Below are 20,525 nucleotides of genomic sequence, written 5' to 3'. Positions count from 1 at the left end.
TCGGTACTCTTAATAAGGGAGTCAAGACTTATAAACACCACAAATTTGGTTATAGTGACATTAAAAATGAAAAACTTACAGGTATAATTTTTAGTCGTTTTTATTGCTCCTCGAAATCTAAATTTCTAAAAATTCTCGTTTTCGGTCTAAATTTTTCTAGATCGACACTCTTAATAAGACAGTCGAGAGTGATAATCTCCACAAATGTCGTTAAAATCGCATAAAAAGTAACGAAATTACTGGATCAAAAAAAATTGGTGGCATTTTTGGGTCTAACAAATTGAAATTTTATTTTATCTTACTCATAACTAAACCAATTTTAATGATATCGATTTAAACTTAACGGGAAAGTGTTTTTAAAAGTGTTCTTTACTAATTCTTAGTTTAAAAATTCACAAAAATCGGACATAATAATTCTTAGAGGCTTTCGCTTATTTCGATGTATTTCTCGCTGATTTTCGCCGTTTTCTGGTTGGAATTCGCAAAGAAGAGCTCGAAATCTACAAAACCATCAATTTTTATCAAGATTCAACGGCTGAATTGCAAGAGAACAGCAGAAATTACTAAAACTACCCAAATTATCGAATTTTCAAGTAATTTAACTTTTAAATAAATGTTTTTTCCAATGTTTGTTACTTAGTTTTACAAGAAAATGAATACAAGCAGTTGATGATAAGAACGAAACTTATACATTAAAATATGCAGAATATTTAGACGATACTTTACATGGGATTCTCCATAAGAAAAATGTTTTGGCACTCGCCTTAAAGCTTGTAGAACTGCCTTGCCATCTGTCAGAAATAGAAGGTTTATGTTTGAAATGTTTAGATGCAACATCTCTTGGAAAAATAGGTACGATTTCCATTTGGAATGTTGTAGGATCTTCTCCAAGTGGTATTGTTTCTTTTAAGTTCAGTTGTGGACAATACAAACTTGTCTTTATTTAACTTTTTTATAAAGATATCTAAAATGGATAAACAGAACAGTAATTTAACATTACACTTCACATTTAGGAAGGACATAAAGAGTCTTTTTCAGCCTGTACATTTTATGATAATCACACAGCCGAAAATCTGACCACCTTAGATTTACTACTTCGTTACAATTGGTCACCACAATCCTAAGAATTTGATTTTTGGAATATGTTGGACACACTGTTTTCGATAGATTTGCTGGTGCGTTTTTAGTTGTCCATGTGATTTCTTTAAATGGTTCGTTTTCAGCCATCTTTTTCCAGGACACCGCAGCAGCGTAGGTTCCCTTCACAGGACTAAAAGTTAGTTCAGGGCTAGGCTTTGGAACATTTTCTTTTGAAAACGTAGGTGAGACGGTCATCTCAAAAAGGTGATCACTTCTAATACGCAACTGCTTAACATGATGTAATCTTCCGAACTTGTTGTAATAAGGACTGTTGGAACGAACCTGTATTTTGTTCAATGCATCTATTGATACAGGACAATTAATGCCTAAAACAGAAAAAGTAAGGTTTTCTAAATTGTTAGATGTAGGAACAAGACATACTTGACAGAAATTTGTCTTCAAATATAATTATCCCAGGACATCTAAAATTCGTTTTGAAGTTATCCACCGTGTGGACAGATACCAACCATTTGTGACGAGTCAATTTCTTTTCTATTTCGATAGGTCTCTCAGTTGGGATTTCACCGAAATGTATGTCTGAATTAGTTCCATTAGGAAAAACTCCATACAGGCAAGGGCATTTAGCAGCTGCTACAGGAAAAGGCAATGCGTAATCACCGACATAATACCAATTCACGTCAATTACATAACGCGGCAAAACGAAACGGAGACATAACGCCAAAATGATGTCTGCTAGCACGAAAAACGATGCAGATATTATTAAAATCAAATCTAATGTTCGCGGGTTCATTCTGATCAAATGTCAGTCAAAAACTGTTATAGCAACCATTTTTAAAATAAAAGGCGAAGGTTGCTTGTTGTAACAATAAACTCGTAATAAGAGGCGCAAAATTAACACATTATAGTTATTTTTGCTCGATAGAACAATTTTGCTTAGTTACCGCGCCTGCTGTTGGAACAGTAAGTTGAGTTTACTGGTTACCAAGATAAACAAAACGGTAAGTACAAAATTTACTTACCGTTCTAGAACACTAAGTAAAAATTTAAAAATAGTCATTAAAAAAGAAGGATTTATATCCATTCTCAAACCGAAATTTTGACTTTTCAGGAATTATTGAAGAACAAACAATGTTAATTATTTGCAACATTTTTAGTTTTATAAAAATAATCGAAATTTGTCTATCGTGCAAAAAATATTATAAGCATCACGAACGTTAAGGACTATACCGATCTCAGACAATAATTGGAGTCGTCGCTGCGCTCCTCCAAACAATTGTCTTCGATCGGTAAAGTGTCCTTACCGTTCTTAATACTTAATATACTGTAGTGTCCCACTTCAAATTCAAATTTCAAACTTTTCGCGCCACAACGACCGCAGGAATTTTTGCGTTAAGAAGTTGGTGGACTTGGTAGTTCACCGCCGCCACAGCGGAGGAGGCGGGCGACGCCGGAGGCAATGATTCTTGGTACGACTTCGGAACTACCAAGGTGCTGTGTTATCGAGTGCGTTTCGCCAAATTTTTCCAAGTGTTATGTTTAATTCCTATTTTGTTTTAATTTTTCATTTTGTGTTTTGTTCATTTGTAGTTTGTCAAAATCTTGTAAATAATTTTCTTTTTTTTTAACCCATTAATTTTGACGCGAGTGTAGTGACCATTTTAGGGCTTCTTGTAGAAGCGCTTGTGTGTTGTCACCTTTTGGTATGTAATAATTTTTGTCATTTGTTGTTTTAAGAAGGAAGACACTCCGGATTCATGTAAAGTAGCTATTTTCTGTACAATTCTAAAGTAACGCGTTTTTCCGATGACGTAAGCGTCTGGATTCAACCAGTGTTCGCCCGCCGTCCGATAAGACACGTGCAGAAGCAGTTTAGATTCGTGGAAACCCGATAGTTTTGGGAACTTGAATTTTATTCGATTCAGTTCAAGGAATTTATACTGTTGAGTTCGAAGGATTAAAAATAGAATCGAATTTTAAAGAAATTGTGAAATACATCAAATTAACTGGGAATGTCTTTTTGAATCGCTCTGTGTCATTCGTGAGCAAAAACGAGTACATTTTTCCTAAAGTCCACGACTTTCTCTTCCATTGTATTTTATTGAAACTGAAACTGAAAATTTATATGTTTATGTATTTTATGTATGTCCCTTGTTTTCTTAGCTACTCTGTACTCGTCCGAACCCAATTCTCCTTTCTAGATTTTCTTCGTCACAAAAGACTCAACATAACAAACAGCCTCTCGCGTTAATGTTAGTATGTTCTTTTTAGAGTGTGATCAATTCAAAATTAAACTTTGATTTTGACTTTCGAAAACCCTCCAGTGCTGGAAGCTTGTTACGTGGGACTCGCGGGGTAGTCAGGGTTCACCTAACTAGCGGGTCTTCCGCGGGTGAGATGTTGGTTACTCTTAATCTGGCCATAATTTGTTAGTACTCTCGATAAGACACCGCCTGTACTATGCTTGCGGAATGGGAAAGATTGTCTTCGGGTCTTCCGAAAACATAATCTCGTCCTGTTTCTGTGTGTCGCCTTTGAAAATAATTATCATTTTATTATTAATGTTTATTGATAAATTGTTTGTATATGTTTATTTGGTAAATTGTGTGTTGTTTTTCATTGTTATTTTGTTTAAATAATTTTTGTAGTTTGATCACACTCACAACAGAGCGAATGGGAGATTTTGTAGTTCTTTTGATGTAATTCACTTTCCGCTAATTTGTTTATTGCATTTTTGTACCGAAACGTTTCTTTGTAAAGTGACTTCTTTTAACATTAAAGATTATTAAGAATTTTGTAACATGATCAGTTCGTCTGTTCAAATGCTTGTAATTCTTGAACAATTAGCTGTACAATTTAAATCAAAACCATTTAAACTTCTAAAGTCTGAATAAAACAAGTTAAACCACATTTGGTCTGGTGTATTTTTATTTCTTTGTGTTGGTACGCTCTTCCCAAAAGACGATGCACTGCTTTGTATCTAACGAACATCCGCCTTCACAACACAACGTAGGTCCTAGCCGTTTCAGACGATCACGATTTTCGGCCATTTTATTTATTTTAAAGTTCGCGGTTCTCGAGTTTGGCGGTTCATTTGAATTTTGGCGGAATTGGGTTACAGATCATTACAATACTATAACGACATAAGGCCGATATTAAGCATTTAACAGGCAAGGAGATGTTTGTAAAGCCAAGGCGTCAGCCGCGGCGTATAAAATCTCCGCGCCTGTTAAATGCAATATCGACCGAATGTTGTTCAACGTTTTTCGTAATAGGTGTCCTAAGAAAAACATTTTAAAAGTGAAATTTTTAACAACGTAAATCAGCGTAAATAAAAATTCATTAAATCAAGTCATTACGGCCGGACTTCATGGTAACAGAATTTGTTATTTTCAAACAACGTGCCAATTTTCATCAAAAAAGTTTTCTGTGGCATAAAAATGCAAAGAAATTGAGCTACGGTAAGCATTCCCGACGAAATTCTTGCACAAGCTTTAACAGCGAGTCAAGCTTTGTTACCAGCGAAGATACCAAAAGGAATATGAAGATTTTGTCTCATGGCGGAAAAGCAAGAAAGTAGAGGGCACAAACGAAGAAGTTGTATTGGCGTATTACTCAAATGTGTCTACTAAATTTTCTCCAAACAGTTTGTGGTCAAAATTCTCGATGCTCAAAATTTGTTTGAAAGTAAACGAAAATCTTGATATTTCCGGGTAAGGATCAAAGTGAAAACATACGCATCACTATTTTTAGTGTTTTTGTCTAGGTATGGAAGTTATTTATCTTGCTCAAAAGAAACTCTGAAGGCTACAAACCAAAAAAAGCTGCAGTTTTGGATGCAGAGCAAGTAACTAAATTTCTACTGGAAGCTCCAGACAAAGTGTTTCTATTGGAAAAAGTTAGAATTAGAAATTGTGCAAGAAATAGTTCAATTATTTAAGTTTCGATGTAATTTAATCTCCAATAAAATTTGATAATTTGGTGTTTTTGACACTATTTAACAGGTCCTTGGCCCGATAAATGAATTTAACGGCCGTGGCTCTTTAAACTAAATTTAACGGCCGTGGCTGTTAAAGCTACCTTAACAAGATAGAAAACAGTACTGATAAATCGATTTAACATACACCTATTACGAAAAATAATTTTTGTCCAACTGTTCATAATCAGGGAATAGCTGCGCTGAAATATAAGGTAAAATCAAAGATTAGAGAACCAGGCGGATTTTTTTCAAAATTCGTCAATTTAGTTCAATTTGAGAATTTTGGCCTTGCGAGACTTTTGCTGCCTCAAAAAACTTTTCAACAGGTAGTAGTTGTTCGTATTTGAAGATGTCAAAATGCTTTGGAAATGCTCGGAAATGAAATCCTCGCACTTCCAAATGAGCATTTTTCAGCCTTGTTAAACCAATAACTATTTATTGCCTCTGGTAGAATTTTCGTAAAATTGATGATAAATTATGTTTATCGATTACTGACATCAGTTTGTCTGGAAAAAAGTTGAAGTGAAAATGCAGAGACATCCACCTTTCCAACAAACCCATTGTTTCCCAGAAAACTCTCAACAATTCCTTTCAAAGATTTCCACCCTCCAGCACGTTTGGTCCATAAGCAAGCGAAAAACCATTATTTTGGACTGCATAGTAATACAGTAGAACCTCGATTATCTGGGTGCGGATTATCAGTGCAAGGATGTGCATTCGATTATCCGTTCATTACAAAAACGCACAAATCGAAAACCAACTACTTCGTACTTTTGCTTCCAATGTTAAAAAACTTAAAATTTGGAATTTCACGAGTAACGGTTGGTATAGTTTAATGAGATTTAAATCAGTGCAGAGAGCAAAAACAAATTTTTTGTCTTTGAATACCCAGTAGCGTTTGCAAACATTAACAAAGGTGCTTGAAATAAATTCATTTGTAATGAAAACCTCATAATTAAGGAAACTGAAAACTCAAGTGGCAGAGAAAATTTTGGAACAAAAAAAAATAATTGAAAGTACCAGATTTTTTTACTACAAAATAGTTACTTTTATGTAATAAGTCTGATAAAAGTTGATTGTTTCAATTTTTTTCTATATTTAAAATTGTTTCTGTTAAGATGTTGATAAACGTTGTTAAAGTTTTTTATATATTTTGAATTGAAAAAACGTTCCAAATCATTCTGTTGTCTTTTAAACATATGTTTATTTAACAACTCGATTATCCGGCCCGAGAATCACGGATAAACAAGGTTGTACTGTATATTACGCGACGTGTGAGGTAAAAAGTCAATTACGCACGAGTGAACAAGCAGCTCAAAAATGATCGAGTTAAGACAAAAAACGGTAGCCAATCCCAAAGCTGAACAGAATTTGAAAATCGGTAACTATGGACACATACTATCATCCATTGGTCAGGTCAACATTATACTCTCGTTGCCTAGGATATTGCGATGGTCTTTTATTCCACCTCTAGAATAATCATTCGGGATTGGTTGGTAATTTTTTATATTGTGTGATTCATTAAATTTCCATTCGCAGTTGGCTTTGAGAAAAAAATTCATGTCGTAACTAACACCATTACAGTAGTTTCGACTTAATATTTGCAAAATTTGCTAGTTATCGAACAAAAAGTCAACGCACGTCCAAAATACACGGCCCACCTAGAATGGAAATTTAATGAATCACACGATACTTTCTTGAATACTGTGATTCCTGAAATTTACCATCTGTATGGTAAATTTGTATTCTGTATGGACTGTCGGCACCCTCCCTTTCTCTATTGGTCATGTGTTCTGGAACATATGTATAAAGAAACGTTAAATACATCAAAAGTAACACTAGTTGTCCCCGTTTCCCGTAATTTAGAGCCTTATTTTAGCCCTCAGGATTTGAGTACAACGGATCCAGGATATCGGGATCACCTCGGCCGAAGACGCCCTCAATTCAGGTAAGACGATTCCCATCCGTTAGAAACAAAACTAAGGACTGTCATGGTTTACTTGATGTTTCATAGTGGTGTTATGCTGAAAGGCTCCGGGATCAAGTGGGACTTGAGGAAAGTGCAGCCATACGACGCGTATGACTTGATGGAGTTCGACGACATCCCTATTGAAATTAAAGAGGATTGCTATGACCGATACTTATGTCGTAGTGAAGAAATGAGGCAGTCCATCAGGATTATCGATCAGTGCCCCCGGGAGATTAAGACAGATTATGGTAAATTAGGATGAAGGTGAGTCAGTATTGATTCTAATTCCGTAGACAGAGAGTGTATTAAAGACGTCAATGGAGGACCTCATCCACCACTTCAACTCTTCACCCAAGGCTATCAGGTGCCCCCGGGTGCCACCTACACAGAAATTGAAGCCCCCAAGGGCGAATTCGGTGTCTACTTAGTCTCCGATGGTGGATCTAAAGGGCCCCACAAACCTCGTTCTTGCACGACGTTTTTAAACGTCGGGTCAAACTGTTGGAACGAAGAACGAAAGCCGGACGGTGCCACACACCTTCAGTAATTTTTGGTCGGTTTTGAAGCGATAAACAGAATCGTATTGTTGTCAGTAGCGGCGCGGTGGTTTCCTACAAGATGTTTCCAGAAAATATCAATGATTATAATTTCAGAAAACGTTGATTTCTTTTCCTTCAGATTAACGAGATTTATTCATTAAATAAAATAAAGTGAAATGTAAAATTATAAAAAAAATAAATCAATAAATTTTGGAAAACGTAAAATGAGCTTCCCAATATAGCGCTTATAAATTTTTTAATTTTTTCTAAGTATATGTAAAAATGTGGTAAATCAAAAATTTTGGTTTCCTACCACAGTTACCATCGGAAAGAAAATATTGTTACGAGAAGATTCTGGAAGCTTCGAGCGCCAGCGCTGGAATGTTCCGTGCGTTTCGAGAATCGCCGTTTCTAGAAGGTCGCTGAGTCATAGGCGGAACTCCCGAATATTCTCGCAGCGCTCCAGCATTAGGCTAGTAGTAGGGGAATATCTGTATATAGGGGAGTAGCGATAGGATTGTAGATAGTCTAGTATTTGGAAGTCCTGTAAAGTGAATAATTGTGAAGTACGAGAGTGTTCATAGTGCACAATAAAATTGTTATTGTTACAAGCGAGACTTTTGATCTTTCGGCCAACGTGACAATATCTCCAATTGATCAAATCTGACTTTTAAATAGTGTTTTCTGATATTAATTTGACGAGTGAATTCAATGTACGTTTTTCAATAATTAAAGTGCTTAATTTGAATCCCCGTTGATGATTTCCGAACTCAAATTAAATAATGAGTATTAAATTAAATCGCCCGACATTTTCTGAAACGCACTCGTATCAGAAAATACAAAAAGAGAAAACTTTTATTCTAAATTATGGACGAAAGAGTTAATAAAACGAGTGACTCTTGGCCATTCCAACTATTATTATAGAAGAATTGAGATAGGCAGCAGTAGAAGACTGTTGAAAGCAAAATAGCACGAACGACACTGAAAAAGCACGACGGTTTTTGCCCACACACCTCGTGTTTACCCGAACCGATAGAACGAAGACGGACGGATTTCAAAAATTTCTGATATTTTGGAACGACGGTTCAACAAGACGGTTTTTACCCACAGACCTCGGTTTTTCCGACCATTCGTTCCAACAGTCGAAAACACGTCGTGCAAGAACGAGGTTTGTGGGGCCCTTAAACCTTACAGATGTAAGATCAAGGCTCCAGGTTTTGCCCCTTTGGCAGCACTGGAGAAAGTTGGTAAAAACCACATGTTGGCAGATATTGTCGCCATCATCGATACAGTTAGTAGACGTAGTGTTCGGCAAAATCGGTTGATAATTTTTCTTTCCGGTGATTTAATTGTAAATAATGTAAAAACTATTTTAAATAAACTAAAAAATAAAGTATATTTACATCTTTTTAAATTATAATATACAGGGAGTTTGTACTATGAGGTTACGAAGATTTTGAGTTGGAAGAACTACCCGATTCGGATCTGCGGCGTTTTTTCTTCGACTTCTTCTTGTTGCGGGAATCGTGTTTGCTTTTAGAGTGTTTTCTGAAAAAAACTAGTAGTTCTACCAACATTCAAAGTCTTGAGGCACTTACCTTTTGTGTGACTTTTTCTTCTTGGAAGACCTCCTTTTGCGTTCCTCCTCATCTCCAGAGTCGTCGATCTGCACCACCTCCTTCTTCCTGTCTCTGCTCCTCGACCTCTTCCTCTCCTTATTCCCTTCAGTCGCTCCTTCGTTCTTCGTCTCTTCACCACCACCACTCTCTGCACTCTTTAATTTGAGGAACGCCGCCGCTTTCTTCTTTCTCTCCAGTTGAAGAGCGCGATCTCGAGCTACTGACACCATTTTTTCCCTCGCAGCCGCCGCAAGTTTGTCTTTGATCTTGTCTTCAGCTAGACAATTGTTACGTTCTTCCTTTCATTCTGTATTGACTTACCTCTTTTAGCGTCTTTCCGTTCTTCCGTGTCGTCAGTCAAATCAATCATTTCTAGAAGAGGATCATCTGCGTCGAAGATCCCGTTCTTATGACTAGCTTCATCTTCGTTCGACGACTCCGCCTCTTTCGTGGGCGTGTCAGGAGGCGGAGGCTCCGAAACATTGGTGTCTTCGTCGTCGCTCTCTTCTACAGGCAACGCGCTTTTGATTTCTTTGGGCGGGTCGTCTTTTGGTTTCTTGATGGAGAAGCTGACAGGCGCTGGATTGTCATTAGTGGGTGCTAAAACAGTGACCACACACTCACCAATGGCTTTCTTTTCTTTGGGTTTAGGAGGAGTCGGGGGCGTGGCTTTGGTGTCTTTTTTCTCCGCCTCCAATGTTATTTTGATTTTGTTTTTGTAGTACTTGTAGTACTCGTGGCTTTCGGTGAGGAACTCGAATCGGGGGTCACCTTTGCCTTTGACGATTTCTTCAAATTGGACGCCATTTTTAGCAACGTAGCTCGCCATCTTGTCGATGACAATCTGAATTTCACCAGTGGGGGTCTTAAAGTCTTCAGAGGTTTCCTCATGGTCGGTTTCCGAGTCGGAGCCGTACTGAGCCAATGACAGGAGAGTACTAACTTCCTTTTCCGGTTCATTTTTTGGCACTGTTTCGATCGTGGGCAGCGTTGGGTACGGATTTGACACTTCTTTATTGCTGACGTTGGAGACGATCTGCGCGTAGGGATTGGAGTTTGCTGCTTGATGCTGCATGTATTGAGAATACGCCATCTGTTGGATGTAGTTTTGGACAGACGGGTCTAAATGCGTCTCCGGGAGCTGCGGACCTGGGGAACCACCTCGAAGTTGCGCACAATACTTTTTCAATGACTCACCTTGCCCATTTCCTTGTTGGTAGTGGGCTAATTGTTTGTAGTACTCGTAGTACTGCGCGGTGTAGTAGTATTGGTAGTACTGTTGTTGCTCGTACGTCATTTGGTTGAACGCTTCGGGAGGTTTCGTGGTGGCTTCGGCCGGGGGCGTGTCCACTTGAGTACTTCCTTGAATCCTATTAACCAATTGTGAATAGGAACAATTGGCCGAAGGCTTGTATGGTATTGATGGTATACTGGTTTGTACGTCCTGTCAGACAATAAGTAAAAGTTATTTTTCTGCGTACCCTGTAGATATGTTTAAATGATATTTTCGTCAAAAAATTTAAAATAAAATCCTAAAAAAATTGTTCCAAAGACAATTTTTTAAACGAGTCGACACACACGAATTATCACCTTAGTACCTGCAAACAGAAAAAAACGTTATTAGTTGTTCACGACATTAAAACTAAGAGAATATTATCAAAGCGTTTATTTTACTACCAATACAAAGGCGTATAATTATCACAAAGTAGACGAATTTAAGGATGAAGAGACCTACCGGTTGGGTAGTGGTAGACACTAAGCTGGGGTGGAGGTAGTGATCCTCCGTGGAACTACTCTCAGTGCTCTCCTCCTTTTTCTCCTCTGAAACGCGACAAGAAATGTAAAAATAGGTCTGGATCAATCAACAACACACCGTCACATTTTCACAACCGACGCGCGTTACCAATTTTAACACAAATATGTAGTGACAAATAAAAAAATACGTGAAGCTCAATCAACGACACGCCGGCAAATTTCCACAGCCGACTCGTGTGAACAATTTAGTTAGCAACAGCAACAAAAAATGTTGCAGTTTAATCAAAGACGCACTGCCCGTTTCCACACTGAATCGCGTCACCAATTTTGACGCAAATGGGCTCAACAAATTAAAAAGACGCGTGGATTCATCAACGACATGCTGACACCTTTCCACAGCCGACTCGAATGACTAATTTTGTGTAAACTAATGACAAAAAATGAAATAAAATAGTAATTTAATCAACGACATGCTAAACGTTTATATAACCCTTTTGCAGGACCAATTTTGCGATGACAAACACAAAAAAAAGAAATAATATGTATTTAAATCAAATTATTGTCGATCAATCAACGACACGCCGGCGCCGGCAAATTTCAACAGCCGAATCGCTTTACTAATTTTGACGCAAATGGGTTAAAAATACCTACGAATCAATCAACGACACACCGGCGCGTTCCCATAACCGTAAAAATAAAAAATATCAAAAAATAAAAAACGGTGTGAGACAATCAACGACGCGCCGGTCTGTTTTCACGGACATTTTGTGATAAAAACTCACCTTTTTTAGCAGAAGCGACCTGGTAGCGCCCGTTTTTGATCGCCGCTAAAACGTGCCTGTAATACTTGTAGAGGTTGTGCCCCTGGTTGAGGAACCCAAATTGGGGGTTGTCAGCTTGTTTGGCTTTGATGAGTATCTCCATCTGTGGTCCTTGCTTGCATACAAAAAGCGCAGTCTTCTCAATTCTCGTGTTTTCTTTCACTGTTTTAGGCTAAAAACGAATCATGTTTACATAATCTTAACTTTCTCTGTGTCTTACTATAACAATGTCAACTGGGACGTCTAGAATTGGAGAGGGCACGTACTCCTCGTCCTCCTCTTCCGCTTCCGGTACCGTGGGGATCATTTCCTGCACCGGGTTCGGCTGCACGTCGTAACTATACTGGAACTCATTGGCTTTCTGTCTTTTTTGTTCCTCCTCTAAAAACATGAATGAACAGAGAGAAAAACAAGCGGGGGTTGTCTACCTTTGTACATTTCTTCTTCTTCTTCATTGATATGCAACGAGTAGTACCGTTCCTTGTCACAGAGTTGCTCTAGCTTCCTTTCTGAGTCACTCAGCCCCAGCCACCTCATAGCGTCAAAACCTTCTCTGCTGGCTTCAAAGGGGCTCAAATCTGACAGTGCCCCTCGGCAATCATACCTGAAACTCTCACAGTCACAAAAGAGGTACTTTACCAAGAAACTAACCTGTCAATTTTGAGTTTTTCGTCACCCATCCAGGGAATGAGGTGGTTCCCTTTATCAATATAAGACGCTTTGTCATCGTCCCGGAACAACTTGCAGGCGTATCCGAAGACTAGAAGATCGTCGTGGTTCTCTTTTGGCTTGTTTTTTCGCAGAATTCCGGACTCGGAAGTTGTTCCCCATTGCGCCATGTTTGTTTGTACGAATTTGACGTTTGCCCAATCTAGGGTTTGTAAGTGGTGAACATGGCGGCGCGAAAGTCCCTAGATGGAGTTTGATTTTAGCTGATTTTCGGAGCTTCTAAACTTTTTTTCACGTCCATTTGCATCAAAACTAGTTTAATGGGGCTACTAGTGTGATTCTTGATGTTCAATTATTATTTATTCTTTGGTTTAACATTCAGTATAATGGTGAAAAAACTGAGCAGGCGCGCGACTGTCAAAGGCGTCAAAATTGAAATTCGTGCAAATTTGAAGCAAAAACCGGCGAAAAAGTGCCCTAATTCCCGTTTTTATTGCAGTTTTGCCTTGCAGGACACTCTGAGAAACCGTAAGTACCACTTTTTATTCAAACTATGATACTAAGAATGGATTCATTAGAGCCTTTTTTACTTATGAACTTCACAACTTCCGCTAATTTTTTGTTTATTTCTCAACAAATACTCTAAATACATTTAAAATTAAACCACGCCGCCTTAATTCACAAACATTGCGATGAGTATTCCCCCTAGTAAAACTCCGATGGTGCCCCCCAAGGCCCCCGCAGCATTGTCATCATCGTCAGGGTCTTCGTCTTTGCTGGGGGCCGAATCTAGATTGAAATTCCTTCCAAATATCCCGAACGTCAACAATCTATTTTGATCCGTCGTAGAAAAAATAGTGTTCACAACATTTCCAGTTTCTTCTTGTCTCCAAACAGTCTTTTCTGCCTCGATGGGAAGGATTGAGCTCAAAAGAGAATTCGGAAATTGCGTTTTATTCACGTTTTTTTCAAACTCCGCCGATACTGTGATTTCTTTAAAAGTTATAGGCCACTCTATGTCGTCATAGTGCGGAAAACGTTTCCCACACGATGATACAGAGTCGTCCAAACAAGCCAACACTCCACAGAGCTCAATACCTCCGTTGTAAACTCCATCAAACGAGCGCACCCCTGAAAACGCTGCCAGGTGGTAAGTGTAATAACTCCCGTTTTTGGGGCCCTCAGTGGCGTTAATCTTAAAATGACAGCAAAACTTATCGTGGCAGACGTCCTGCTCAAGTAACGACGTGTTAAGGATCACTGAAACGTAGCTGTCGATAGCTTTGTCGGTTTTTAGGTGGAACTTATCCATGGTTCTAGCCACAGTGTCTGTATCTTCCCTCTGAGGGGGCACACTTGAGGACGTGTAGATGAAATGGTGAGAGCCCCCTTGTCCGATAATTCCGCTGGTAACCGCCCCTTGAGCTCCTAAAAAGAAAATTGAATTTTGAGAAGCTAAGCACAGTTAGTACCTTTGTAGATCCCGCTGCCGCCGCTCCCCACAAACGGGCTGTTAGCTCCCGCGGCTAAAAACAAAACGTCGTGTCTTTGAGCCCACATCTGCTGCGTCTGCACCGCTGTCAAAAACGGCAATTCTGAAAACCACATCGTCGGGAAAATAACCCCGTCAATCCCCGCGTCGACGAGGTCCTGAGCTGGAGTCTTAAACAAGATGTCAAAGCACGTGAAGACTCCAAAGTTGAGACCGAAGTCCGTCCTAACTATCACAAGGTCAGCAGTCTCGGGCTTGTCCAAGTCGTACTCTCCAAACAAGTTGTATTTCCGGTACCTACCGTGAAGCTACAGCCCGTGTTGCAAACAAAATTTTTTCTACGTACTTATTGATGATGGCACCATTACGATCGAAGACCACGTCGGTGTTAAAGAACTTGAAGCCGGACTTCTTGCAGTTGGAACTCTCGTCGGACTCCTCACATTTTGATTTTTCGACCAAGTTCACAACGATATAAGTGTGGTATATGCGGGCAACGAAAGACATTTCTTGGAGAGGATCCGGACAGGTCCCATCGCAGGTGGTGTTGATGGCTACTTCAACGGCGGTTTCTGGGGAGGTGCGGAGGACCGATTCGGGAAAAACAATCAAATCGAAGGACTAGAAAAGTGAGTTTTGGGTACGAACTGGTGCAAAAGGATTTACCGTATCCACTGATAAAGAAACGACGTGTTCCATAAACTGAATGGTGTTAAGGAGGACTTTGGTTTCACCAGAGTCAGAAATGGAAGAAACGGGTTGGTACTCCACCACTGCCAGGGTTGCATTTAGGTTGTCCCATACTGCACCCTTTTGAGGATTTTTAGTGCCAATAAGTGTGGTAAAAAAGAACTTACCTGGGCCAAGGTCACAAGAGTTAGGATGACAATCAAAACCATCATCCAAGCCAGACGTATCAGGTGATTTTGTTTTGGTTTACGATTTTAAATCCGCGCGAAGATAAGATAATTGTATTGTCTCTAAAACTAGACTTTGATCCATCAAAGTTTAAAGATAATGGGACAAAAGACTGGATATTTCAAGAAAACAACCTCCGAGATAATCTTCCAATCTTTTATTACCTCCATATGACAAATTACAAAACTCTTAATTGGACACTTAATACTCTTTCCTATGATCTCTACGTTGCCGATTCCAATCTTGATTCGTACCTCTATAGTTCTGTCTATCGCCTCTGAAGTTGCCCTGCAAAATGGAATATTGTAACGAAGTTCATATCGGCCTCGTCCGACAAAGTGCCCTTTATCGGCCTCGTCCGCCAAAATCACATTTTTCGTCCAACCGATCAACTTTACCTTCAAATTTCCTACCTGGTTCATGCCCCTCGAGAAGAAGTTCCCTTGCTTCGTCTCCAAAATCCTCTCATTCGAATCAACGAAATTATTAATTTTATCCGCCAATTGCAGCGCCAGCGACTGCAGACGCGATGGCTCGCTGCGATGCATCACCACCGTCTGTGTCGGGTCGTCCAACGACGCCATCAACTCCTCATTGATGATCATCTTCGAGATGGTGGAATGTACGACCGGTTTCTCCAACTCGAACATCTGTGCTAACGTTGCCATGGAAATAGAGTCGTAGACGTGGGAGTACGTAAAGAGGTAAGTCCTCAAAGACTCCTCTTTGATTAGTTTTGTTAACATGGCTCTGACGGCGTCGGCTTGGTAAAACAGATCCCAGACTTTCGCGTTCATCTTCTCGTTGATGATGTAGGTATTGCAAGCTGACCAGTTACCATTACGCATGGCTTTAGCCGCCGCTACGACATGTTCCCGCATGCTCTCCGGAGGACCGACTAAACTCTGGCGTTCAGAACTGCGGAGTTGCTGGTAGAAAGTCTTGGAGATCATGCGGCGGCGGGCATCGAATTCGTGCGCCGCCATGTAAGGGATCTCGATGAGCATCGCCGAGACCAAATACACGCATTCGAGGAGCTCCAAGTTGATGTGCATATGGAAGGGCATCTAAACACTCCTTTAGGTCAGTGTTAAAACAACTGCCACACTCACCTGTCGTTGTTTCTCGATCTTCTCTTGTTCTTTGCTCCTCTCGTGTTGGCGCTGAGGGAGTAATCCCTGGGCTAGGAGCTCCTTGGGCTTCCCAGTCATCATCAAATCTACCAGGCAGTTGTGGGCGTCTTTGATGTTGGCGTGGCGGAACGCGCACAGCCCTAAATGGGCCATCATGCGGTTGTACAAGATTTGAGTACTGGGATCTGAGTGGTGGATGGTTTCCTGGAGGTGGGACATGAGGACCAGGTCGCGCGCTTGGAACCAATTGTCGTGGAGGGCGTGGTGGTAAATATGGGAGAGGATGGCTCGGGTGCGAAGACGATCAGTACCGTCCTTGGCGTAGATAAATTTGCATAACTTCTCCATTTCTTGGACGGAGGTGTAGAGGTCCTTGGGGAGCTCGCCCTGTAAAAAAGGGCGTGGTTTAGTTAATTCGTCCCGCCCTCTTAGTTAGTTCTTACCGCCTTTTGTTGCAACACTCTCGGATCAAACTTGTAGTACAAATGCTCGATCTTCCTTAAATAAATCCTGCAGACCTCCGAGGGAACGCTCGCCCTCTCCAAGTACTTCATGGTCTTATCGATAATCCCCGACACCCTCGCCTCGTCTTTCAATCGCTCAACGTACTCATTACTATGCGGGTCGCACTCCTTCAACAACTTGGTGAACTCGTCATCAAGGCGCTCAACGGACGTTAAGACGCAGCCTCGAATTTTAAACGGGGGCTCCTCAAGATTCTCGGTTTCTTCCGTGATGGACTCGGAGACGATCAAGTTGCTGCTGACGAGCAACGCGTCGAGCATTTCCGACATCCGATCGAGCAACTTCACCCAGTACTCCGGTTTCATCGCGTCGGAGACTTTAGGGTTGTAATCAAAGATGGCAGAGATGATAGCAAACTTGATTTTGATGAAGATCGCGTTCCCGAGCTGGTGTTGTTCGGAGACGTTCTGAAGCTCGTGGAGGAGCTCGATCTGTTCGCGGCGATCGGTGCGTTTTTTGCCTCGGGCGGCCATAATTTCGCTGAGTTTCTTAATGACGAGGCTGAGGTCAATTTCCGCGTCTTTGGCGAACATTTTGGGCTTCTCCTAGAAGGGAATCGATTCATTAAGGAGGAACGGGGGATTTTTTGGTGTTTACTTACACTGGGGATGGCAATGCCGCCTTTGACGTACTCCCACTCGCCTTCTCCGTCTTCTTCGTCCTCTTTCTTGGCTTTCCTCCGGTCTTTTTCTTTCCTTTCTTTGCGCTTCTCGTCTTTGCGTCGTTCGCGCTCTTCGTCGTCTTCATGGATCGTTCCCGACTTCTTCAAGAAGCGTTCTCGCATACTCTGGTACTTCCCTTCGTCTTCGTCGGAGCTGTCCGAGCTGGAATCGCTATCCGACGGCCAGTCGTCGGAATCAGACGAGCCTTCATCGTCGATAACTTGTCTTGACGCCACCTTCGCCACGGGTTTCACCGGAGCTTCGTTCTCAGAGTCCGGTTCAGGCTCGCGCTTCTCTTCTTCTTCCTCGTCATCGGGCTGATCCGGATTCTCTCTAAACTTCGCGATGTCTTCTTCAAAGTCCTTGATATACTTCCTCAGTTTTTGCCGCATGGAAGCCAATGATTTACTGTTGTTCTTGCTCATGTTCTTTCTTCCTTCGCGATCTTCCCACATCTCAATAATAAAGTCCTCCATCTCGACCAAGCATCGCGTGAAGAACCGCGGAGTTTGACCACTTTCTTCTTTCGCAATGACCGGAGCGGCCTTCACGTACGCCTTCTGAAGGTCCTCGAAACTCGTCAACATGCTGCTCATGTCTTTGATTTTCTTAAAATTTCGGATTTGTTTGATGATGTTGGTGAGTTCTTCATAGCGTTTCTCTTTGGCGGAGCGCACGACGCGCTTCACCTCTTCTTCCTCATCGCTGAACTACAATTTGAGGTTAGGTCTGTTTGGCAGTTTGGAAGGATTAACTTACAGTGTAAACTTGCGCTGGTGCGCGTTGGATTGGCTCTTCTTCAGATGAGCTGTCGGAATCAGAGTCCGAACCGGCGAAAAAACGACTCATTTTAACCTTTTTTTACCTGAAAATAAATATGACATAACCTCAATGTTTTGATTGATCGGATTGAAATTCAATGGAGTTATCAATTTTAAATTGTAATCAATAAAAGTTGTGGTGTGGATCAGTTTTACTCGTGTTTTTCATGGGATTTTTGAGGGGGCCATGAGGTTCGGCGTGGTACCATATGGTGCAGTCGCCATAGTACGGCTCTGATGCCCAGAATTTGGTTTTGGATGGGTTAAATGAGTGCAAAGGGGTAGAAAGGGCAAAAATAACTTACTTTGGATGCTTTCTTTATTCACTTAACAGATTTCGTGAAACGTTGTAACCACAAAAATGGGTAGAGAACTGTCAACTGTCAAGTTTGGGGATTTTTGTGGCAGGTGGTTGGTGCGACGGGTAAAAATTGGCGGAATTTTTCAAATAAGTGCCCAATTATTTTTTATTTTCACGATGATCTTTTGTAAATCTATCTAGACTTAAAAATTCTAGCGTTTCTATCGTGCGACCTATTTAATTGACATTTTAGGCATTTCGAACCAGAGATTTGGGAATTATTTTCCAAATCTCTGTTTCGAACGCATGTCAGTTTCTTGATCGAAAGTTGTCAAATCTGTCAAACGTTTGGTTTTTATCAGTTTTTATCCTCTGTTTTTATCCGTCAAAACTGTTGCGATGAGATGTTAGTTACGACATGATTTTTTTTCTCAAATCCAGTTTCAAACATGGAGTATTGGCCTGAAATAAAAATGGTGGATGCGCCGGGTACTACTATAATAATTTATTCGTTCTCTTTACAGATTCCTACATTACCACCTTAAACCTACATAAACAAAATTATTTCTTCTTAATGATACTCTGGATTTTCTGCCACTCCCGATCTAAATGCGCCTTCTCATTCTTATCCTTATGCTTCCTGGACCGCCTCCCATCGGCCATCTTCAGTCCGTACTGGAACGCGGCCTTCGGCAGCGCTTCCTTCTGGTTCATATAATCCGAATACTCTTCAGCCGTATCGAAATCCCACCTCCCAATCGGCCCCTTCTTATTCCCAAGATCCATCTTCGAGTAATCCACCTCGTCATCCGAATCATCAATCGCATCATTCATCTCTTCTAAACCAGGATAACACTCGGCGTATCCCTCCGGTTCTTGCGCCAACTTGTTCAAAATCTGCGCAGATTTGTTAACTTTGTAAGTAGGAGCGTTGTTTTCAGCCGATTCCTCTTGTTTATCGAAATATGTTTGTTTTCCGAGATCTCTTGACGAGTGTTTGTTGCCTCTGCCCGGGACGTAGTCCCCGATGTCACCGTAGATGGAGTCGTCGATGTTAGAGCGTTTCGGGGGCTTTTTACCCTCCTCTTCGATGGGCTCGTTCTCGCGGGTTTCGGGGAGTCCCCGTTTGGTTTTCTTGTTCTTGCGGTTGCCTTGTCGGAGGTAACTGAGGATTTGGGTGAGTTTGTTGATGACGATGTCGTTGGTGGTGAGGGTCGTGGTGAGCTCGAAGGAAGGAACGTCCGCCACGGAGCGGATGAGGGTCGTGGGGATGTCGCTTTCCGCTTCGTCGTCTGAAATTCAAGAATAAGTGGTGTTACCAACATGATAAAATTGAAGTACCTAGATCGATTACGTAGGCCATGCGCCCCGGAACGAAGATCTCGGACTTTTCGATGTGTCTACTCTTCAAAGAGCAAATCGTGTGATAGATCGACTTTCCGATCTTCGTTTTGAACTTCAATTCGTCTTCCTCTCTCTTCTGAGTCTCTTTCTTCTCCTTTTCTTCAGTGGTTTTGGTCGCCAACCTCTCCAACTCCTGTTCCTGTTCCTGTTCGATCGTCTGGATTTCGCTCCGGACTTTCTGGAGCAGCGCATAATCCAACCCCTTTACTAAATGAGTGTGCTCCATGTCACCCCCCAAGAATTTTGACTCCTGGATCATCTGTCTCCTCCTTTCCGCCGCATCAAATCCCGACTTTAAATCAGGAGCCACAGCCCTATACGCCTGAGCTGTATTAACAGGATCGTCGCTCTGGTAATCGGGATTCACCCCTTGTCTCCTTTCAGACGCTCGATCTCTGTACTTCTCCGCCAGTTCGGCCATTTTATTGTCTTCCTGTTTCTTTAGTTTCGCGTAGTAACTCTTCTTTTTGCGACGGGCCTCGTTCTTGTCCTCCTTGGGGGGCGGCATTGTGGAGGAGTTCGCCATGGCCTCGCGAATGGAGCCCGGGGCAGGGGCATTCGCGGGGGTGGCTCGGGGGGTCATGAGGAGCTTCCGGAAGTCATCGTTTGTGAGGCGTTGCGAGCCGGAGCCGGGGGCGGCGTCCGACGGCATGGTTGTGAAAAGAAACAACACAACACACTTAACCTGTTTTGACAAGTGACAGCTGTCAACTGTCAAAAGTTGTGATATACAAGGTGAGTGGAGATAGTCGCGAGCCACGTTTTTTCCATATACGAGGTGGGTGGAAAGGTTTGTGATCAAAGAAAGATCTTAGGATAC

General features: G+C 41.2%; 4 protein-coding genes across 7 annotated transcripts; all 4 read right to left on the bottom strand.

Moving 5' to 3' along the window:
- Positions 1-8,955: 8,955 nt before the first annotated feature.
- On the bottom strand, positions 8,956-12,647 carry su(w[a]) (suppressor of white-apricot). Of its 3 annotated transcripts, none has more exons than XM_088032579.1 (9): positions 12,432-12,647; positions 12,209-12,384; positions 12,001-12,161; positions 11,742-11,952; positions 10,940-11,025; positions 9,829-10,648; positions 9,526-9,783; positions 9,184-9,481; positions 8,956-9,133 (listed from the first exon to the last, which is right to left on the bottom strand). In XM_088032579.1, the coding sequence occupies exons 1-9, from the start codon at positions 12,617-12,619 to the stop codon at positions 9,031-9,033; spliced, it is 2,301 nt and encodes a 766-aa protein (XP_087888705.1). In that variant the 5' UTR covers positions 12,620-12,647; the 3' UTR covers positions 8,956-9,030. The 3 variants fall into 3 exon arrangements, with proteins under 3 accessions (XP_087888705.1, XP_087888707.1, XP_087888706.1); XM_088032581.1 differs by having other exon boundaries at positions 9,184-9,475; XM_088032580.1 differs by having other exon boundaries at positions 9,526-10,353; positions 10,402-10,648.
- A 408-nt stretch (positions 12,648-13,055) lies between these two features.
- LOC148177034 (vanin-like protein 2) lies at positions 13,056-14,900 on the bottom strand. The gene is made up of 5 exons (XM_088032485.1): positions 14,799-14,900; positions 14,608-14,751; positions 14,288-14,562; positions 13,922-14,238; positions 13,056-13,877 (listed from the first exon to the last, which is right to left on the bottom strand). The coding sequence occupies exons 1-5, from the start codon at positions 14,841-14,843 to the stop codon at positions 13,123-13,125; spliced, it is 1,536 nt and encodes a 511-aa protein (XP_087888611.1). The 5' UTR covers positions 14,844-14,900; the 3' UTR covers positions 13,056-13,122.
- Positions 14,901-15,001: 101 nt separating this feature from the next.
- Positions 15,002-18,400, bottom strand: eIF3c (eukaryotic translation initiation factor 3 subunit c). Of its 2 annotated transcripts, none has more exons than XM_088032530.1 (7): positions 18,306-18,400; positions 17,939-18,044; positions 17,119-17,889; positions 16,436-17,062; positions 15,972-16,379; positions 15,258-15,926; positions 15,002-15,147 (listed from the first exon to the last, which is right to left on the bottom strand). In XM_088032530.1, the coding sequence occupies exons 2-7, from the start codon at positions 18,026-18,028 to the stop codon at positions 15,061-15,063; spliced, it is 2,652 nt and encodes an 883-aa protein (XP_087888656.1). In that variant the 5' UTR covers positions 18,029-18,044; positions 18,306-18,400; the 3' UTR covers positions 15,002-15,060. The 2 variants fall into 2 exon arrangements, with proteins under 2 accessions (XP_087888656.1, XP_087888657.1); XM_088032531.1 differs by having other exon boundaries at positions 15,273-15,926.
- A 391-nt stretch (positions 18,401-18,791) lies between these two features.
- Positions 18,792-20,429, bottom strand: beag (IC cytokine homolog beag). The gene is made up of 2 exons (XM_088032197.1): positions 19,643-20,429; positions 18,792-19,593 (listed from the first exon to the last, which is right to left on the bottom strand). The coding sequence occupies exons 1-2, from the start codon at positions 20,355-20,357 to the stop codon at positions 18,863-18,865; spliced, it is 1,446 nt and encodes a 481-aa protein (XP_087888323.1). The 5' UTR covers positions 20,358-20,429; the 3' UTR covers positions 18,792-18,862.
- Positions 20,430-20,525: the final 96 nt, after the last annotated feature.

The sequence above is a fragment of the Gnatocerus cornutus genome, chromosome 3 (genome assembly GCF_029298725.1).
Source record: "Gnatocerus cornutus isolate USDA-ARS CGAHR chromosome 3, icGnaCorn1.1, whole genome shotgun sequence".
NCBI lineage: Eukaryota > Metazoa > Arthropoda > Insecta > Coleoptera > Tenebrionidae > Gnatocerus > Gnatocerus cornutus.
Note: the sequence above shows the minus strand (reverse complement) of the source record. Positions and strands in the feature narration are given on the sequence as shown.